This window comes from Panthera onca, chromosome A1 (genome assembly GCF_046562875.1).
Source record: "Panthera onca isolate mPanOnc1 chromosome A1, mPanOnc1 haplotype 2, whole genome shotgun sequence".
NCBI classification, from domain to species: Eukaryota; Metazoa; Chordata; class Mammalia; order Carnivora; family Felidae; genus Panthera; species Panthera onca.
In genome coordinates, this window is record NC_138339.1 from 110,860,195 (window position 1) to 110,881,009 (window position 20,815).

Genomic DNA, 20,815 nt, shown 5'->3' on the forward strand with positions numbered 1-20,815 from the left:
AGCTTTTTATCCGATAGATTAGGTTTTATTTTTAAGCGTTTCATACAAGTGGGATTATACACTATGTACTTTGTATCTGGCTTGTTTTGCTGAGTATTCTAGTGCATGGATATACTACAAACCATAATTGGTTTATCCACTTACTTGTTGCAGAACAGGTGGATTGTATCCACTCTTGGGCCATTATGAATAAAGCTGTATGAACATGTATCTTAACTCCTTTTGAGTAAATAGTTAGGGGTGGAATTGCTGAGTCATATGATAAATGTATATTTACTTTCATTATGAAACTGACAAGGTATTTTCCAAAATTGTTGTGCCATTTTACATCCCCATGATGTGTAAGAGTTTTGGTAGTTCTACATCCTTGTCAACATTTGATACTGTCAGTCTTTTGTTTTAGCTCACTTAGTAGGTGGGTAGTGCTATATCTGTGGTTTTTAGCTGTATGTTTCTAATGACTAGTTATATTGAGCATGTTTTCATTTGCCCAATGGCTTTTCTGTTATCTTCTTTTGTGAAGTGTCTATTGAAATATTCTGCTTTTTATTGGCTTGTTTGTTCTCTTATTGAGTTGTAAGAGGTGTTTGCATACTCTGCCTATAAGTCCTTTCTTTGATTATGTATCGTAAATATTTTCTCCCAAATTGTGGTCTTTTGTTTCTTTTCCTTAACAATGTCTTTGAAAAAGCAGAAGCTTTTAGTTTTGATGAAGTCTATTTTATCATTTTCTTTTATGGTTCATGCTTTTTGTCTCAAGAAACCTTTGCTTACCTTTAAATATCATATTTCTTCACATATGTTATCATGTTACCGTATCCTTTTTTTAATCTTTTCTATCCTTTCTGATATTATCATCATCCATTTTGTGTGATATATTGTTTTATAACATTTGTAATAAGCCCTACTGTATGTTATTTTTTCTTTGGGCAGGTAATTTTCTTTTAAAGAAATTAAGGAACACAAAGCAATCTTTTTTTCACATATTATTCTTTTCATTTATTCACATATTAATCTTTTCTGGGAATCTTCATTCCCTTATGCAGATCCATCTGGTATCATTACTATCTGGTATCATTTTCCTTCTGCTGGAATAATGTCCTGTGACATTTTTATGGTATAGGTCTCTTGGCTGTAGATTTTTAGTGGGAGGTTGGGGTTCTGAAACGTCTTTCTTCATACTTAATTCTGGAAAGTATTTTCAATGGATATAGAATTCTAAGATAATTTTATTTATTTAGCACTTTGAAGGTGTCTTCTGGCTTAAGTAGTTTCTGAAGAAAAGTCTATGGTCATTACTTATTTTTGTTCTTCTGTTTGTAATGTGCCTTTTTTTCCCTCTGACTGTTTTTGAGATTTTCTTTATCACTGATTTTGGGAATTTAATTATAATGTGCTTTTAAGAGTTTTTTTGTGTTTTTTGCCCTTTGATTCATTGAATTTTTTTATTCTGTTGATTTATCGATTTCACCAAATTTGGAACATTTTTAGCAATTATTTCTTCAAATATTTTTTTCTGTGACTCCTACTTTTCTAATGACACAGAGTTTAGGTCATCTGATGCTTTCCCACAGTTTGCTGCAGCTCTGTTTATTTTTTTCCCTACTTTTTTGCCTACTTTGCTTCTATTTTGGCTGATTCATTTACTGTGAATTTAAGTTTTCTTTTTTTGAAGTGTTAATCTGCTATGGTTCTCACCTAGTGAGTGTTTCTTTTGAGGATGAGGATTTTTCATTTCTAGAAGTTCCATTTGGTTTTTCTTTATATCTTCCATTTTCTCCTTCCTGTATTTATATATTTTCTAATAATATGAGAACATAGAATATCTTTTGTAACATACTTTTCTCTAAGTTCTTTATCTGTGGCTATTTTTATGATTTTCTACTAATTTTTTCTCCTGCCACGGGTCATACTTTTTTGCTTCTTGGTATGTCTAGTGATTTTGTTTGAACAAAATGTTTTCCCTTGTTGAGTATCTGAATTTTGTTATCTTCCTTTGAAGAGGGTAAGCTTTGTTCTCTTAGGCAGTTAATTTAATTGAATTTCTTTTTGATGCATTTGTGTCTTATTTTTAAAGCTGTTTTTAAGGCCAGATTAGATTAACCTTTACTGAAGTGAAGTTTGGTCCTACTATTGAAGCATAATCCTGCTGGGCTTTCTGTGGAATGCCTTCAGTGATCAGCAGGGCTCTCTTCTATGTGAGCTCTGGGAACTGTTCAGCTCAAAGCTCACTGGTTGCTTTTTGTATGACCTCCTGGAGTTTTGCCTTAATCATGTGTATGCATTTCAGTGTTCATCAGAGTCTCAGGGGATTTCTATGCAGGTTTATGGAACCCTTCTTCTGTTTAGTTCCCTGCAGTTGGAACTCTGCTTTGCAATGTCCAGCTGACTCAGCCTCCACAAACTCCAGTCTGTCTCTTCCGTCTGCTTGAGCTCTCTGTCTCTGATACATGTTTTAGAATGTGTCTCTAGGCATAATGTGGGGAAATTGTAGAGCTTGTTTGTTTTGTTCTCTTTTCTCAGGAATTATGGTACTGTTTCGCTATCCCATGTATAGAAATTGTTATTGCATAAAATTTGTCCAGTTTTCTAGCTGTTTGTGGAGGGAGGGTTAGTCTGGGCCTTGCTGTTCTATCTTGGTTGGAGTCAGAATTTTCTGTATTTTTAATAATTTAATTTTAATGATTTAATTTTTTTCCTGACATACGGTTATTAGGTTATTCCAAACACCTTTTTTGAACAGACCATTCTTTCCTTGCTGATTGGTGATGACATTTCTGTGATATATCAGGTTCCCAAGCATACTTGGGCCTGTTTCTAGACTTCCAAATTTGTCGTGTTGGTCTTTTATGTTTTCTCATGGTAGCATCATACTGTTTAATTAACTATAGCTTTGTAGCAAGTGTTGCTTTCATGTCAGGTGAGTCCCTACTCCTAATTCTTGCCACTTATGGACATGAGATAATTTCTTTTGTGTTTTTCTCAGTGAACTTTTTATCTATTTGAATTATTTGATTGGAGTAAGCAACCAAAGCAGGTCAGCTGTTGTAGTTCATCCTTGAAATCTTGTGTTCAGCCACACAGTTGCTATATCAGTTAGCAAATTAAACGCTGTTGAAAGGTAAGCCTTTTGCCTAAAGAACAACTTTCACCTAAGTTTTAAGACTGTAGCGTTGTACATTATACATTAGTAGTTAATTCTAACAAAGACTTCTATAATCTTTAGGTTAACAAGGGGCCAACTACCAAATATTGTGATAATTCTGTCATTGATGGCAACAAAGGCATCCACATTCTTTCAGCTAAAAAGTCAAGAAAAATTTAAGGGTTATAGATCCTTCTAACATCAGTAAGTCAGACATAGCTGTTTTTACCTAATAATAATGTGGGCATGAGATTGTTCCAGTGAACCAAAAAGTCATAATTGTGAGTCTTTCTGAATTACGCATGGTCAAGTTGACATAACCATTGCATGAGATGATGTTTACATATGTTTATATTTTTTTCCATCCTCTGTCATAGGGTTATGCAACTGCTGAGGCATATAGGCTTGAGGAGGGCATTCTTAGATGATTTGTTACTCAGTAATACAGTTCTGCTGGGGCATTGTGGGACTTTATTTATTCTCTCATCACAGAGATCCAGAGCCAAATTCATGTCTGTGTACTAGTGCACAGTACATTTCTTAACTGACCTTTTAAGAAAATCTAGCCAAAGTTGCATCTGATTTGCATCCTATTTTCCACCCTGGTATTAGTCTTAATGCTTTAATTTAATAGTAGTAATTGTAGTAGTAGCAGCAGCAGCAGCTATCATCAATGCTATTAAAAGTTTCAATTCACGTAGGCTTTCTTTTATAGCCTATGGGCCCTCAGTTCAGTACAATGATTCGGTTTTATGGCCGTCCACCACAATTTACTGCTGGGTTAATTGGGATTCATGGAGGTTAAGTGACTTGTCCAAGCATATACAATCAATGGGACCGGGGACTTAAGCCAGATATTCTAGTTCCAATCCTAGCAAGGGAGGACTCATTGTTATTCCTTCATTCATATAGTCATTCATTCACATGTTCACCACAGAAAATATTTAGTAAGCACCTGTGATCTACCAGGTAGTGTTCTACCTGTTGGAGGTATCAGTAAACAAAAGGAATCCCTGCCCATGTAGAGCTTACATTTTATTAAGTCAGAGGGGAAACAATGGTAGATAACAAAAAAGTAAATTCTGTAGTATATTAGGAGGTGATAATGTATAATTAGAAAAAATAGAGGTGCCTGGGTGGCTCAGTCGGTTAAGTGTCTGGCTCTTGAATTTGGGTTCAGATCATGATCCCAGGGTCATGGGATGGAGCCCTGCCTCAGGCTAAGAGTGGAGCCTGCTTGAGATTCATTCTCTTTCTCTCTTTCTCTCTTTCTCTGACACCCCTACCCTCCCACTCATGCACACTCTCTCTCTCTAAAAAAAAAAAAAAAAGAACAAGTAGGGGGTATTAGGAGTACCAATTTTTATACCTTTTGGGAGGTAGGAACACCTTAATTTTTTAATTTTATCTGATAAATTATTAAATTATGTCAAAATGACAGAATTTGTTGTAAACCTTTCAGAGTATGTTGTTTAGAACAATGTTCTGCTCCTTGCCTCCCTCCCCAAGAAGCAGTGCTGTAACGGACAGCTAAGTTATAAGATCAATTTACAGAATATACTTAATTCATTATGAATTTTAGCTGTAGTTAAAATCTAATGGTACTGTAGGCCTAATCAGTCCCTACAGTGTTTTGTTTTGTTTTGTTTTTCCTTCCTCTGGTAAAATGCATTCCAGGCTCCAGGAGGGAGTATTAGGAGCCTCATAGTTTCATGTTACTCTTCAAGCTTTGGGCATAAGCAACTCTCCTTCCTTCCACATTCTGGAGTGTTGTTCAGCAGGAGCTTCCCTCATTCAAACTATTGATGGTGGCTCCTCCACAGCCAGAGGCTGCGGCATTGTTTGGGGCAGATTAGGAATTTAATGGAGGAAGGGATCAGTAGCATTGCTTCTCTTTTTACAGGAGGTGGGAAGTTGGCAATTGGAATGAATTGCAGGGAGTTCTCACTTGGGATCCGTGGCAGAAGGAAGGGAGTCCCTGGCTTCACAGGGGGGCCAGTGAGTTATTGGGATGTATGCGAGTCAAGGGTGGACTTTGTCTCCTATTTGTGTAGGTTTGTGTAGATTAATTCCTGAGATGGATTTACTGATACATTCTCACCCTAATTTTCATAAAACCCAGAATCATGACCAACTCCAAGTTTGGGATTTAAGCAACTGGAAGTTTAGAATTTAGACTTTTTAAAAGATTTGATGAATGTAACTTTTATGTGTTAGTTTAACAGTGTCCCAACAAAGAAATCTGAAAATTAAAAGAAAATTGATGTAGTCTTGATCTTTTCCTTTTTACTACCTTATTTTTATAAGGTTTATTATTGTGATTTTCTTCATAAATATTGTACTGGAAATATTGTTCCATAACTTCAAAATTTACCACTTTTAATAGCCGTGTAATACTCTATCGACAAATAGGTATTTGAATGTTCACCTGTACTTTATCAGGAAGTAAGGCTTGCCAAAGGAAATGGATTATGCTTTCAATTAGCTTGCTCTCTCTTTCGTAAAACAATACATATATACAATATACATATTGTATATATACATGAATCATAATAAAATAAGGTAAAATCTGTCAAAAGGTGTTTATAATTTGGAAAAAGAAGGGATTTGTGGGCTAATGTGATAGAAAGCTTTATGGAAAAAGTAGAAGGCTTTGTGGAGAAAGAGATTTAGAATTTAATTAGTTCTTACTAGTTCCACTTCTTCTATCTTACCCAGACTGTCATCATGCTTCTCATCTTCCTCCTTCTGTGTTACCCCCTTACAATCTCTTCTCTCTAGAGCTAGTAATTCAGGTTAATGATTCCCCTGCCCAGAACCCTCCAGTGATTTCTGAGGTCACTCATAATAAAACTCAAAATTCTTAATGGTAGCCTACAAGGTTCTGCCTGGTGTGGCTCTTACCTTCCACTCTAACCTCCTTTCCTGTTTGAATGCTCTTATACACTCCTCTCTCTTCACACTGGCCTCACTGCTTTTCCTCACACACTCCAAACATACTCTCGTGTCACAATCTCTGTCATTGCTCTTTCCTCCACCTTGGAAATTTGTCTCTCAGATAACTTCTCTGTCTTACTCTCATTTCTTTCAGATCTCTGCTCAAATTTCACCTCCTTAGAGACCTTTCCCAAAAAACCAGAAATGTTTTTCTGAGCACATCCCATCACTCCCCTGCTCCTTTCTTTTTTCTCCATAGCATTTTTCCACCTGCCATATGTTTGTACCTCTTTGCTTATTATCTGCTGGAAAGTAAGCTCCATGACATCAGGCAAGGATTTTGTTTTTATTCCCTACTGTATGTCCTCTTCTAAAATAGTTCCTGGAATACAGGCAAGGCTTACTAAATATTTGTTGGATAAGTGAAAGAAAGAATTAATATTTGATCATAAACCTTTTTTCTTTTCATAGACCTGATTATATAGAGTTCAAAGAAGGTCTAGTGATGAGAATCAGCAGCAGTATTTTCAGTGAACATCTAGGATTGAACTTGGTGTATTAAAGCTCCCCTTCTGCCTCCTTTTCTCTCCCATGCCCACCCACTGCCATCAGGGCCAAACCCAAGCTCCTTAGTCTGGCGTTCAAGGCCTTTTTGGATCTCATCTCTGTTGACCTTTCCAGCTTTACTTCCATGCCAAGCCTGTGGTGTGTCCTAAGGAATGACTTATAATTTCCCTAATGTTACCCTTGCAGATGTCTCTTGAAGCACCTCTCATATTTTGCCATTTACAATTTTTTTTTTAATTTTTTTTAATGTTTATTTATTTTTGAGACAGAGAGAGACAGAGCATGAATGGGGGAGGGTCAGAGAGAGGGAGACACAGAATCTGAAACAGGCTCCAGGCTCTGAGCTGTCAGCAGAGAGCCTGACGCGGGGCTCGAACTCACGGACTGCAAGATCGTGACCTGAGCCGAAGTCGGACGCTTAACTGACTGAGCCACCCAGGCGCCCCCCATTTACAATTTTTTAATGGGTGTCTCCTCATAGCACATCAGCTCTTCAGAGTGAGGGACCTGGCATATTTTCATATTTCCAGGACTTGGCACAGTTCCTGGCATATCATAGATGGTCAGAAATACTTACTGGGTGCCAAAGATGGTTTTGCCTCTAAGAGAAACCATTGGGAACTTGAAGAGGTTGGACATGGAACAAATAAATTGATGAAAGCAGTTTTTTCTCATTAGAGGGTTTGGATGTGGATGTGTCTGGGGACAAATGTGGTTGAAGAGAGCACAGTATTAGAGAACCATGATTTTTAGCACAGTATTAGAAGACTGTAGTTTGGTTGAGGAGGGCTGGCATATAACATGATTGAATTGGTACACTTAGCTACGAAGAACAGCTTATGTGTGAGGAAGGGTTATTTGGTGTGTGTTGTTTGGAAAGAAGTGCAGCCATCTGGCAGTGGTCTGACTGTAGGCCAATCGGACCTGTTTTCAGTCCGTGAGAATCCTGTTAGATGGTGACCCTGCTCATCCCAGGGACATAATACAAGGGGGCAATTCAGAGCAGCAGTGGCACATTCATATTTTTGCTCATGCTGTCTTCATCCTATAGTAACTGTGAGTGTTGAGTGTTAGGTTAGACTTAACCTGACTGCTCTTGGTTTGCTGGGAAAGAATACTACACAAAATCTGAGAGAGGGAAATGGCTGTATTTGTTTTATATATTTGTCATCCTTAGTTGATGGTTTGTATTTTCGGTGCCAATGCATTAGATCTATAATCATTTGGCCCAGTGTAGTTGGATATGTGTACATGTTCTATATAATTTTAATAGTACATAATTTGAAAAATGTAAACATAATGGAGTCAAGTTGGCTATTGGTTTTAAAAGATTAAAAACTTCTTTCTAAATCAGGTTTGTTACAGAAAGAGAAAATGGCTATTGAAGCATTTCAGATTTGCTGCCTCCTCCTGCCACCCGAAAATAGGAGAAAGTTACAGCTGTTGATGAGGATGATGGCAAGAATCTGCCTAAATAAGGAGATGCCACCCCTGTGTGATGGCCTTGGTACCCGAACACTGGTAGGTTGATCTCTACCATCTAACTTGACTTCAGTTTTGGCAATAAAATCCACCTGAGTAGAGTTTACTAGCTTGGCAGCCAGAGGAAGGTGCAAGGCAGGCTTGCTTGTAGAGCCATCGCTTGGAAACCACCCCGACACTAAACACTTTGGGTGTTAGTGTCTTAAATAACATAATGCAAAGTGGAGAGTGAGTAGGGATAGGCTCTGAGTTTAAAGGGGTCTGCTGCCTAGGGCCTACTGTCAACATAAAGAGAAGGAAGGGTGGACAGTGAGGATAAGTGGTCTCTCAAGAAAACAGTATTCTTTCCTCCAGGACAAAAAGGGTTGTGAAGCATTTGTCACTATAACAAGTGGACGCAGCCTGTATAATGAGGTGAAGAGGAAAGAAGTAAAATACAGAGTTGGATCAGATAGCCTGGCAGGGAGATTGAGAACTTGTTCACTCAGGTTATGATCTTAGGGTCCATAAAATATTCTCAGTTTTGCTTACCAATGTATGCTAATTTTCTTTTATTATTTTTTGAAGTTTTTGTTTATTTATTTTATTATTATTTTTTTGATGTTTATTTATTTTTGAGAGAGACAGAGACAGGATGCGAGTGAGCTAGGGGCAGAGAGAGAGGGAGACACAGAATCCGAAGCAGGCTCCAGGCTCTGAGCTGTCAGCACAGAGCCCGATGCGGGGCTCGAACTCACAAGCTGTGAGATCATGACCTGAGCCAAAGTTGGACGCCCAACCAACCGACTGAGCCACCCAGGCGCCTCTATCTATCTATCTATCTATCTATCTATCTATCTATCTATCTACCTTTGAAGGAGAGAAAGAGCAAGCAGGGGAGGGGCAGAGAGGGAGGGAGGGAAAGAGAATCCCAAGCAGGCTGTGCTCTGTCAGCGCAGAACCTGATGTGGGGCTCAAACTCACGAACCGTGAAATTGTGACCTGAGCCAAAGTCAGACGCTTAACTCATTGAGCCACCCATGTGTGCCACGAATGCTAATTTTAAATTCTACTTTGCTAATGTTAGCATGTCTTTTAAAATAGGGTTTATGTTTAGAATTTCTTATTACAAAAATTTTTAATTTTCCTCAAAATTGGAGGCCTTGGAGCAAATTTGATGCTTCTTTGAGGTGTATGTCCTTTTCACGTCCAGGTGAACCATGGTGTACCTCTGGGGGTCCTCTGGTCCAGTTTTAGAAGTGTGGGGTAAGATCAGAGGAGCACTCAGTGCCCAGTAGAGGGATTCTTGACCTTAGTTTTGGTTGGGTAGATAGGTAATGGGGCTAATGGGCCTTTGTGAAGGGCTGAAGAAAACTTTGCACTGTTCCCCAGAAGGATACACATGTAAAATTTTGCATACAATTTCAAGGCATTCAGATTCCCTAAGGTCCATAGTCTCCAGGTAAAAAATGTCTGTCTGCGTGTCTCTCTGTACACGTACATGTGAATGAAAAATAAAGGATCCTCTGCAGTAAGTTGATGAAATGAAGTCTAATTAAGCAGAATTACATGATTTCATGCTTGTAGGTTTCAAAATAAGATTGTCAGCAGTAAAATTAGTAGGAAAAGGAAAAAGTATCTATCCAAAGGATAGTATTAAAGAAGGAAATAGTTAATATACCTTCTATGAAAGCAGCTACATAATATTTTTTATATTTCTGCTTTTTGTAAAGTCTCATCATTTAACGAACTTGTTACAAAGTCTAATGATTTTGTCCAAATGTGATTGTCAAATGTACACCCAAAATCCTAGAGAAAATTACAGTTAACTGGGAAAAAACATAACTGTTGAGGCATATATGTTGTGCTAGCAGATTTTTTAAAAAATCAGTAGTGAAATAAGGATATTAGTAAACTAAATGGCTTTAAAGTACTTTGAACTTTGAAATGCTACATGATTCAAGTAATGGTAGTGATAATAATTTTCAGAATTCGTTCATATATGTTTAAAACTGTCTGTAAAGGGGTGTGCTTTAAAAACTGCTCAGACAAGCATGTCTGCTGAGTCTCTGTGAGATGAGACGCATCTTCTGTTTTACTGGTTGATAAAAATCAGCCCATCTCAGATGACCAGGTATGGCCAGGTGCCAGATTAGATGTGTACCCTGTCCTGTGGGCCATTTCTCCCTGACTAGTCACATTTGTTTTTTGCAAATTAGATGGAACTCAGTTCATTGTAGGGAAAGAAGACTTCATCTGTGTTTCATTAAAAAATACCTCCCCTTCTTGTTTCAGATGGTTCAGACATTTTCCCGTTGCATCTTGTGTTCCAAGGATGAAGTAGACTTGGATGAGTTATTAGCTGTGAGGTTGGTGACATTTCTAATGGACAATTACCAAGAGATTTTGAAAGTCCCTTTGGCCTTGCAGACCTCCATAGAGGAGCGTGTGGCTCATCTACGAAGAGTCCAGGTAAAGAAAGGGATGTTACCAGTCCTTTAAAATTGCCAGCAGAAAGTCATGTAAACTTGCTAGGTTTCTTGGAACCTCTTGTTGGGAAGAAGTAAGTGAATAAATCTGTACAAAGTGCTTCCAACAGGGCTTGCTGCATGGTAAGCTCTGTATGTGTTTGGTATTATTGAAAACTTACAGAATGCTTACTTGGTTTGGTTATGTAATCAATACTGCATACTTCTGACTGCAACTTCCTTAAATGAATTTGTTTAGAATCTGCATATACTTCCTGATGGAAATGATTTATGTGTAATACATGTCTTGATCATAATCGCCCTGTGACTGACATACTATTGATATTTGCATTTTTTCGATGAGTGAGCTAAGGCATGGAGAATTTAAGTCACAGAGCCAGGATTCACACACATAAACTCAATTTCCAGAATCCGTGGTCTGTCATACCACACTGCCTCCATAAAACGTGGTGTGGTAGAAGAATGGCCTTAGAGCCGTAAAGTCCTGGCTGGGCCAGTTCCTGGTTTTCCCTTTTCCTGATTTTGTGGCCTTGGGCAAGTCTCTTAACCTCTCTGAATTTTAGTTTCTGCAAGTGTTAAAATGGGCCATACCTGCTCTATAAAATTGTTGCTAAGAGTAGAATACTGTATTGTAAAACCCCTAGCATAAATGTCTGACTTACAGCAGGTACTCGTTGAAAGGTAGCTTTTACTATTGTTCTGTTAAAATGATGCAGAAGAAATGTAATGCATAACTATTATGTGGGCCCCAAGTGGGGTTTGTATGTCAGCCTGTGGGAGCAGAAACTTGATAAATGCAAGCAAAAGGTCTGCTTACCTCCTTTGGAATGATTGGCCCTCTTTCTGCTTAAGCACTTTTTGAGGTTCCACGATTAAGGACCAGTGAGCTGCTACCTCCCAAAGTATTTTCAGGGTGAATAACTGTTCACCTGTTTCAGCATGCAATTTAAAAATTAAAACAAAAAATTTTGGGTAATTGTCAACCTAATCTATTGAAGGAATTTGGAAACTATAGAAAATGTACACCAAAAACTCTAAGAGTAACACTATCTATTCAGTTAGTATTATTGTCTTTCAGATGTTTTTCTGTGTCATGTCTTGTCTTGCCTTGCCTCCCCACTTCTCCCTTCCCTTTCCTTCCCTTCCATTCCCTCCCCTTTCCCTTCCCCTTCCCTTCTCCCCTCCCCTTTCCTCCCCTCCCCTTTCCTCCCCTCCCCTTTCCTCACTCTCTCTCACTCTTGCTCTTTTCTTTTATACCGTATTTTCTTTTGATAGTACAACAAGAAATATTTCCCATATCACTAAATATTCTTGACTGACACCAGGGTTGTTGAGAGCTCAGACCCTGGAGCTAAGTGGTACTTGTGTTCTTGATATACCCTTTATTGGCCCTGTGACCTTGGGCACATTTTATAAAATGTCTCTGCTTCAGCCTCTACCTGACATCCCTCTTTTCTTATCTGTAGAGTGGGATAAAAATGGTCAATACCTACCTCCTGGGGTTGTTTTAGGGATTGAATGGCTTAAGATGTGTAAAGTGCTTAGAATAATATTTATCACATACTAGGCCCTCAGTTGGTAGCTTCTGTTAATATTATCATCATCATTAGTGTTATGTCATTCCACAGTATTGTTATTATTGATAGTATAGTGTTCAGTAATATGGATATATACCATAATTTATTTAAATGGGTTTCTTTGGTTAGATTGTTTCCATTTCCCCCTCTGTTTTGCAAACAACCTACCAGTAAATATTTTTGTAGCTAGATTTTTTTTTGGGGGGGTGTGTGGTGGTAATCCTTGATTATTTTCTTTTTTTTTTTTTTCCAACGTTTTTTTTTTTTTTTTTTTTTTTTTTTTTTTTGGGACAGAGAGAGACAGAGCATGAACGGGGGAGGGGCAAAGAGAGAGGGAGACACAGAATCGGAAACAGGCTCCAGGCTCGGAGCCATCAACCCAGAGCCTGACGCGGGGCTCGAACTCACGGACCGCGAGATCGTGACCTGGCTGAAGTCGGACGCTTAACCGACTGCGCCACCCAGGCGCCCCAATCCTTGATTATTTTCTAAAAATAATTTGTTTTTATTTATTTTGAGAGAGAAAGAGAGAGAATCCCAAGCAGGGTCCATGCCATCAGCACAGAGCCTGATGCAAGGCTCCATATCACAACCATGAGATCACAACCTGAGCTGAAATCAAGAGTCAGACACTCAATGGACTGAGCCACCCAGGTGTCCCTGTAAGAATAAATTTTTATGAGTGGTATTGCATGGTCAAAGGCCTTGAGTGTATTTTAAGTATTGATTGCATATTGCCAAATTTCCCTTTAGAATGATTATGCCAATGTATATTCCCATGAATTGTCTAAGAAAGTGTTCATTTCTTTGCACCCTTGTGCTACTTTGGGTATTATCATTAACACATATACCTTTGCCGTTTTAATGGGTAAAAAGTATAACCTTAGTGCTGTTTTAGTTAAATCTTCCCTCCGCCCAATATTTCTATGACCCTAACCTATAAAAAAGGTAAAGAAGAAATACTTCACTGAATTTCTGCAGGGAGAATTGATAGCAGTAGCTATGTTCCTCTATATGCTTGCTGGGTTTGTGTGTCCCATAGCACAGGCATATGCTGCAGCAGCTTATAACTGAGCCCTTTGCTCTCAGTTGAGGATCAGAAGGCTGAGCTGTGCTGATTCATTTAACTGCACATTATCATGATCTTGAGGAGGGCACTGCTCTGGCACTACATAAAACCAGTAAGCACTCATTTGTCCAATTACATTTTCTCTGTTGGAAGTACTCAGTAGAATTGCTGACCAGTTGTTTCAGTATTCAGAGATTTCTGTTCTCTCGTGGACTACTCAGCCCCTACAGCATGTGAGATTTAGGGAAGTGCTTCTCTGAAAATGAACAATGTTACTTGGATTGTTCTGGGGAAATTACACAGCTGATCCTGGGATAGATAAATTGTGAGGTATGTGTTGTTTTTGACACCAACCTTTTATCAGCCTTGACTACAGTCCTCTTCTTCCTTTGCTATCTTTAATCATAGATATCTAGAATTTTCCTTACTAGGCTTCTGGCTACAGAAGAACAAAAGGTATTATATTTTTGGGAAGATGGAACACTTTAACTGAGGTCTATCCTGATGGGGCTTTGTCTCTAGACCTACATCATTGGAAACTCCTCATAGAGTATATGTATGGTTTTCTGTATTCACAGAACTATGTGTTTAGATCTGTAGGAAGAACTGCAAGACGTCTTTCTGCTAAAACTATGTGAAAGATGTAATAGTCAAATTTTTTAAGTCTTAGGTATTGGCATATCCCAACAATCTGTACAGTTTTAGGGTGGGATAGTTTAGGGGTGATTATGATTTGCACTCATTCACATTTAGAGGTTGTCTGAAATTGAGCACCAGGAAGATCAGATCCATCTACTCTGACGCTAAATGTGTGGCGAATTTTTAAAGTCTGTCCATATTCAAGTGGAGATCAAAGAAGTCCAACTGAAAAGAACTCTGGAGTGACAGTGACAACTGTGGATTGAACCAAAGTGCTTTTCAAAAGGGCTATGTTGAAGATTATGATTCTGATTTTGGAGAAACTGTGGTGATTGGCAGTGCAAAGAATCACATGTAAAATTCTTTAATTAAAAATTTATTGACCTAAGGGGCGTTCAGGAATCTACTCCTGAAATCATTGTTGCACTACATGCTCACTAACTTGGGTGTAAAGTTAAAAAAAAAAAAAAAAAAAAAAAAAAATCATTGTCTACTAAAGTCTGAGGCCTGTGTTTTGTTAGGCTTGCTTTCTGGAGATTTAGGATTTGATTTTAGTGGGCCATGTTTCCAAGTTTCTTTGTATGCCTTATGATCTTTTGTTGAAACTTGGGCATTTGATAAAACACCCACATCACCTCTTTGCAGACTGGCTCCATGCAAAGAAAAGTCTTCCCCTTCAGCCTAGCATGAAGGCCTTTATTGGGCATGGGTCTTCTTTGGGTCTGTGGGTGTGCTTTGTACCCAATCCCCCTGTAAAAATGTCTGCTTTTTAAATGTATTAATTTCTATAAGAGTTTCACAAGTCCAAATCCTAGACCATTTGACCACCTTCGTATTGATAGACTCCACTGTTGTTGTTTTTTAAAAGATTTAATTTTTTTTTTTAATTTTTTTTTTTTAACGTTTATTTATTTTTGAGACAGAGAGAGACAGAGCATGAACAGGGGAGGGGCGGAGAGAGAGGGAGACACAGAATCTGAAACAGGCTCCAGGCTCTGAGCTGTCAGCACAGAGCCCGACACGGGGCTCGAACTCACGGACCGTGAGATCATGACCTGAGCCGAAGTCGGACGCTTAACCAACTGAGCCACCCAGGTGCCCCAAGATTTAATTTTTTTAAAGTAATCTCTACACCTAACGTGAGGCTTGAGCTCACAACCCTGAGATCAAGAGTTGCGTGCTCCCCCGACTGAACCAGCCAGGTACCCCAATACAATCCCATTGTTATTTATGGTTTGTGGTCATCTTTAGCAGTACAATTCATTCTACCTCTCTCTTTTTGAGCACAGATGTCATCCTGGTAATCTTTGGCAAGAAGGCACTGGCAAAACCGTGATGTAAATTTTTGGAATTAAGAATAATGAGAAATTTAATAAAATTTAATAAAAAATAAAATTGGAGGAAAAAATATTTGAACTTGTATGCACATTATGATGCTCAGAATGTATAATGATGACAAAATTACAAGTTGACTTGAAAATCCACAATTGCAATGGGATGTTTTAATATATCCTATCAGCAAATGGATAAGATAATATTTGTTAATATCTAACAGTTAATAAAACATTTTAAGGAACATGTACAGAAAAAAATTATTACCTAAAAAAAGGCTTTAATTTCTTTCTAATTGAAGTATAATTGCCATAGTGTTACATTAGTTTCAGGTGTATAACATAGCCATTCCATAGTTCTGTACATTACTCAGTGCTCCTCACAATGAGTATGGTAACTATACAACTTGTTACATTATTGACTGTATTCTCTATGTTGTACTTTTCATGTCTGTGCCTTATTTATATTTTCTAACTGGAAGTTTTTACCTCTTAATTCCCTTCATATTTGCCTATCTCCCCCCATCCCTGTGCCCCTTCTTCTGTATATGAGAGTAAAGTTGGTTTTTTTTTTGTTTGTTTTTTTATATTCCAGATATAAGTGAAATCATATGGTATTTGACTTTCTCTATCTGACATCACTTAGCAACATATCTTATAGGTCCATCTATGTTGTCACAAATGGCAAGATATCATTCTTTTTATGGCTGAGTAATGTTCCATGTATATACCACCTTTTTTTTTTTTTGAAGTTGCAGTATAGCTAACATACAGTGCTATATTAGTTTCAAGAGTGTAATATAGTGATTCAACAGTTCCGTACGTCACCCAGTGTTCATCATGACAAGTGCACTGTTTAATCCCCATAACCTTTTTTACCCATCCCACACCATCTGTCCTGTGGTAACCATCAGTTTGTTCTCTATAGCTAAGAGTCTGTTTCTTGGTTTGTCTTTCTCTTTTTCCCTTTGCTTTTTATTTATTTATTTATTTATTTATTTTTGGTTTGTTTCTTAAATTCCACATATGAGTGAAATTATATGGTAATTTTTTTCTCTAACTTATTTCTGTTAGCATTATACTCTCTAGCTCTATCCTTAATTGTTGCAAATGGCAGTAAGGTTTTGTTCTTTGTGTGTGATAAACATAGGTGTGTGCATATTTATTTTCAAATTAGTATTTTCATTCTGTTTGGGTAAACATCCAGAAGAGGAATTACTGGATCATATGGTAGTTCTGTTTTTAATTTTTTGAGGAACTTTCATACTATTTTCCACAATGGTTGCACCAATTTACATTCCACTAACAGTGCACGAGGGTTCCTTTTCTCCACATCCTTGCCAGCAGTTGTTATTTCCTGTCTTTTTGATTCTAGCCATTGTGACTGGTATGAGGTGGTATCTAATTGTGGTTTTGATTTCTGTTTCCTGGATGATTAGTGATGTTGAGCATCTTTGCATGTTTCTATTGGGCATCTGTACGTCTTTGGAAAAATGTCTTTTCCAGTCTTCTGCCCATTTTTAAATCAGATTATTTGTTTTTTTGATGTTGAGTTATATAAGTTCTATATTTTGGATAGTATAACTTTATTGGATATATCATATGCAGATATTTTCTCCCATTCACTGTGTTGTCTTTTTGTTTTATTGAGGGGTTTTTTGTTTTTGTTTGGTTTGTTTTGATTTGGTTTGTTTGTTTGCTATACAAAATCTCTTTATTTTAGTGTAGTCCCAGGAGCTTATTTTTACTTTTGTTTGCCTTGCCTGAGGAGACATATCCATAAATATGTTGTTTAGGGTAATGTCCAAGAGATTATAGCCTATGTTTTCTTTTGGGAGTTTTAAGATTTTGGGTCTCAACTGACTAAGCTACCCAGGTGCCCCGGACCATTGTGTTTTCATTTTCATTTGTCTTCATGTATTTTTTTTTTAAATTTCTTCTTTGATTTCTTCATTGATCCATTGGTTATTTAGTTGCACATGTTTTTGTTTATTTCAGGTTTTTTGTTTTTTTGTTTGCTTTTGATAACTGATTTCTACTTTTACACTGTTGTGATTGGAAAAGATGCTTGATATGATTTCAGTCTTCTTAAATTTATTGAGTCTTGTTTTGTGGCCTAAGATGTGATCTATGCTGGAGAGTGTTCCATGTACATTTGAAAAGAATGTGTATTCTGCTGTATATGAATGAAATATTCTGTATATATTTGTTACGTCCATCTAACCTTGTTGATTTTCTGTCTGGATGACTTCTCCATTGATGTAAGTGGGGTGTTAAAGTCTCCTATTATGATTGTATTACTGTCAGTTTCTCCCTTTATACCTGTTAATATTTGCTTTATGCAAATTAAATATATATATTTTTAAAGTTTTTACGTACTTATTTGTGAGAGAGAGAGAGAGATTGAGCAGGGAGGGGCAGAGAGAGAGGGGTACAGAGAATCTGAAGCAGGCTCTGTGCTGACAGCATAGAGCCTGATGTGGGGCTAGAACTCATAAACCATGGGATCATGACCTGAGCAAGGTCCAATGCTTAGTCAACTGAGCCACCCAAATGGCCCTGAAATTAAATATTTTTAATGGATGCTCGTTTATTTATAGGTCTTGGTATTATGTTTCCTCTTTTTTCTTCCTTCTCCCTTTTGCCCTATACAATGTCTGAATATTTATTTTCTTGATTTTCAGTGTTAACATATTTGGAGATGGTTGTAGAACTTCTCTCTACATAACAGCCAAGCTATATGTGTTTCTCTGTCCATCCCCAAGAAAGAGTATCAGATTCTCCAGATGTGGGAAGGGATCAAGTGTGGTCAATATTATAATTGTTTTGAATCATTTTTGTCAACATGTTTAGTTTATGTTTCAACTTAAGATTTTATTTAAAAGAACACGCAGGTTTTTTATTTATTAAAATGGATCTTGGGTTTAAAAAGGTAAACATCTCTTACTTAAAACTGTGGCTGTGATATTTTTTTTGAAGTTATAGAAACACTGTTACCTTTTACCAAAGAGTTTTCCCCAAATTGAAGAATGATGTGGTACTCTTAGTAGGAGATATGCTGTATTTGATCTGAACTAATTTTTGCAGTTTATGTGAAAATATACTTATTCCATTCACTGTTAATCCTTTTGCCTTAGATAAAATACCCAGGAGCTGATATGGATATCACTCTATCTGCTCCATCATTTTGCCATCAGATCAGTCCAGGGGAGTTTGAATACCAGAGAGCATACGGCTCTCAGGAACCTCTGGCAGCCTTGCTGGAAGAAGTCATAACAGATGCCAAACTCTCCAGCAAAGAGAAGAAGAAAAAACTGAAGCAGGTAAAAGAAGAATATTCTTTAGAAGTCATTTCTTCTGCCTGCTGTTCTTATATTTTTTCTTTTTATTCTCTGTTTTACTAAGTTTCATATAAATCTCATCTTCTATGACATAGCAGTTTTGAAAGTATATTACTCAATTTATACATTCCGGCAGTCTCATTGTTTTACACAATTGTGGTCTGTTTTCCACGTCTTTATTTTCCAGTGTAGATATTTTACCATTGTTGAACTCTTCATTTGTGGAGCTCTTCTCTATTATTTGTCCTTTGTTTTGGTATGCGGCTTGATGTGTTAGTGGAGTAATTACTTTAAATTCAGAGAAGCTATCAAATGAGGACAGGTTCCTTTTGATTTTTTTTTGAAAGGCAAATTATACTGAATTTGCAAATAGAAAATGTGTAAAACTGGAAAGGCTTTGGTTTTAGATCACCAGTATCAAATTGTTTTTTTGCCTCAGGCAGCACTAAAAGTTTTTAGTTCCTGCTAGGAACAAGGTTTAGGGTTTCATTGAATAGTGTTTAACTCACACTAGATTTGCTTCGACCATTCTTAAAGTATTGATTCCAGATTAAGTGAATTGTTTTTATTTTTGAAGTCTGACTCCTGCAAGCTTGATCCCTGATCACATCATGCATATAGGATTATACACAGATCACCAGAGTTCTAGACTCCCAATCGTATTTTTCTCAGTAATTTTGGAGAAGAGTTCAGTGTTGAGGATGAAGGAAAAGCATATTGCCTCTCTTTAAGCTTTTCATAAAGTCATATATACTGGAATGTTTTCCCTTCCATTTAAGCAGAAGCAGGTGGGACTGAGTTGGAGAAGCTGGGAGATCGTGAAATGTAGTTGGGCCAAAATTTTCTTTAACTGTGTAGAACATAAGTTATTTTCAAGTCAGGATTACTTGTGAATATTTTTAAAGTGAAGTCTATTTATAGTTAGCAGTGGGGGAAATTTTAAGAAATAAGACCAAAATGAGAAGTGTATTTGAAGCTTTGATCAAATTTAAATTGAATTAGATCTATAGCAAGTGGAATCAAATGATCTTACCAAAAGAAATGGATTTGTGTTGGAGTGAATTTGATTACGATTAGTTGTCTTGTTATTCTCTTTTCTGATAGAGAACAATAAACATTGAAACAAAACAAAAACAGCTTGTATGGAATCAGATCAGAAAGTCTTTAATTTTAAAATTAGATCGCCTAATTTTATTGGCCCTTATGTGGGGTTTTTTTGACTCATCTTGAATCTTTTTTTTTTTTTTAGTTTCAAAAATCCTATCCTGAAGTCTACCAAGAACGATTTCCTACACCAGAAAGTGAAGCACTTCTGTTTCCTGAAAAACCGAAACCGAAACCACAGCTCCTGATGTGGGCACTAAAAAACCCTTTCCAACCATTTCAAAGAACTAGAAGTTTTCGGATGTAGTGCTTACATAGCTCTTAGAGATCTCTGTTGCTGTTGCCTCGAGCAAATTGGTGGTTATAGGAGGATTATGGCGATGGAAGAAAGAAGAGCAGAAAATAGAGGCTACGGAAAATAGAAAGTTACTGGACTTCCTAAAATGTTGAGCCATTATCAGTATTTTTGTAAAACCCAATGCTATTTTTAAAGTGTACAAATCAGTTAAAAGTTGAGACAAATGTATAGTGGTATGGTTAATATGCGTGTCTGTAATTGTTACAAAATTTGTGGGTAGTTTTATTTTTTTATTTGTTATCTTTCATGGTGTTAATAAAATAACTGTACATTTCAGTTACTGATGTCTTTGTTATAACCAAGTTTTAAAAATAGTGTATGTACTTGAATAAGAGAGACACTGGGTACTGCTACTGTGATGCTCTTGACTTCACAGCTTAATAGTTGTGACTTCTCTTTGTGTAAAATTTGGTTTTCATTGTTGTACAGAGAGTCTTAAGGCTCCACATTATGATGACTGTGTCTTTTATTGCAGATTCGTTGGATGTTATGACAGCTTTAACTAAAGCTGGTTCTTTTAGAACATATATTAACTGGTGTTCACCTATATTTGGGGTTGACTTTCATTTGCCTGCAGTGGTATCATTTCAGTCTTGGCTGGAGATGGAAAATTGAACTGAGTAATCTTTTTGGGTCCCCTTGTTCCTGTGATTGTGAGTCAGGTCTTTGTTGTTTCATGAAAAGCACAAATAGGTTAAGTAAAACAAGACTACTTCCTTTGTATTTCTCCCACCTTCCTCATCCTTTGGAAAGTAAATGGAATGTAAATAAATACTGGTTTTTGTTTTTTTATGCTC

General features: G+C 37.1%; 1 protein-coding gene and 1 non-coding gene across 3 annotated transcripts in view; both read left to right on the top strand.

The window, feature by feature from the left end:
* Window positions 1-20,815, top strand: part of DEPDC1B (DEP domain containing 1B) — an 86,094-nt gene extending 65,279 nt beyond the window's left edge. For both annotated transcript variants that reach the window (XM_060635728.2, XM_060635729.3), the window contains 4 exons: window positions 8,004-8,170; window positions 10,406-10,582; window positions 18,353-18,538; window positions 19,806-20,815. In XM_060635728.2, coding sequence (XP_060491711.1) covers window positions 8,004-8,170; window positions 10,406-10,582; window positions 18,353-18,538; window positions 19,806-19,967 — 692 coding nt within the window. In that variant the 3' untranslated portion in view covers window positions 19,968-20,815. The remainder of the gene's footprint in view (window positions 1-8,003; window positions 8,171-10,405; window positions 10,583-18,352; window positions 18,539-19,805) is intronic.
* LOC132682616 (small nucleolar RNA SNORA18) lies at window positions 13,734-13,864 on the top strand. Its single transcript, XR_009611787.1, has one exon. It is a non-coding gene; the product is annotated as a small nucleolar RNA SNORA18 (small nucleolar RNA).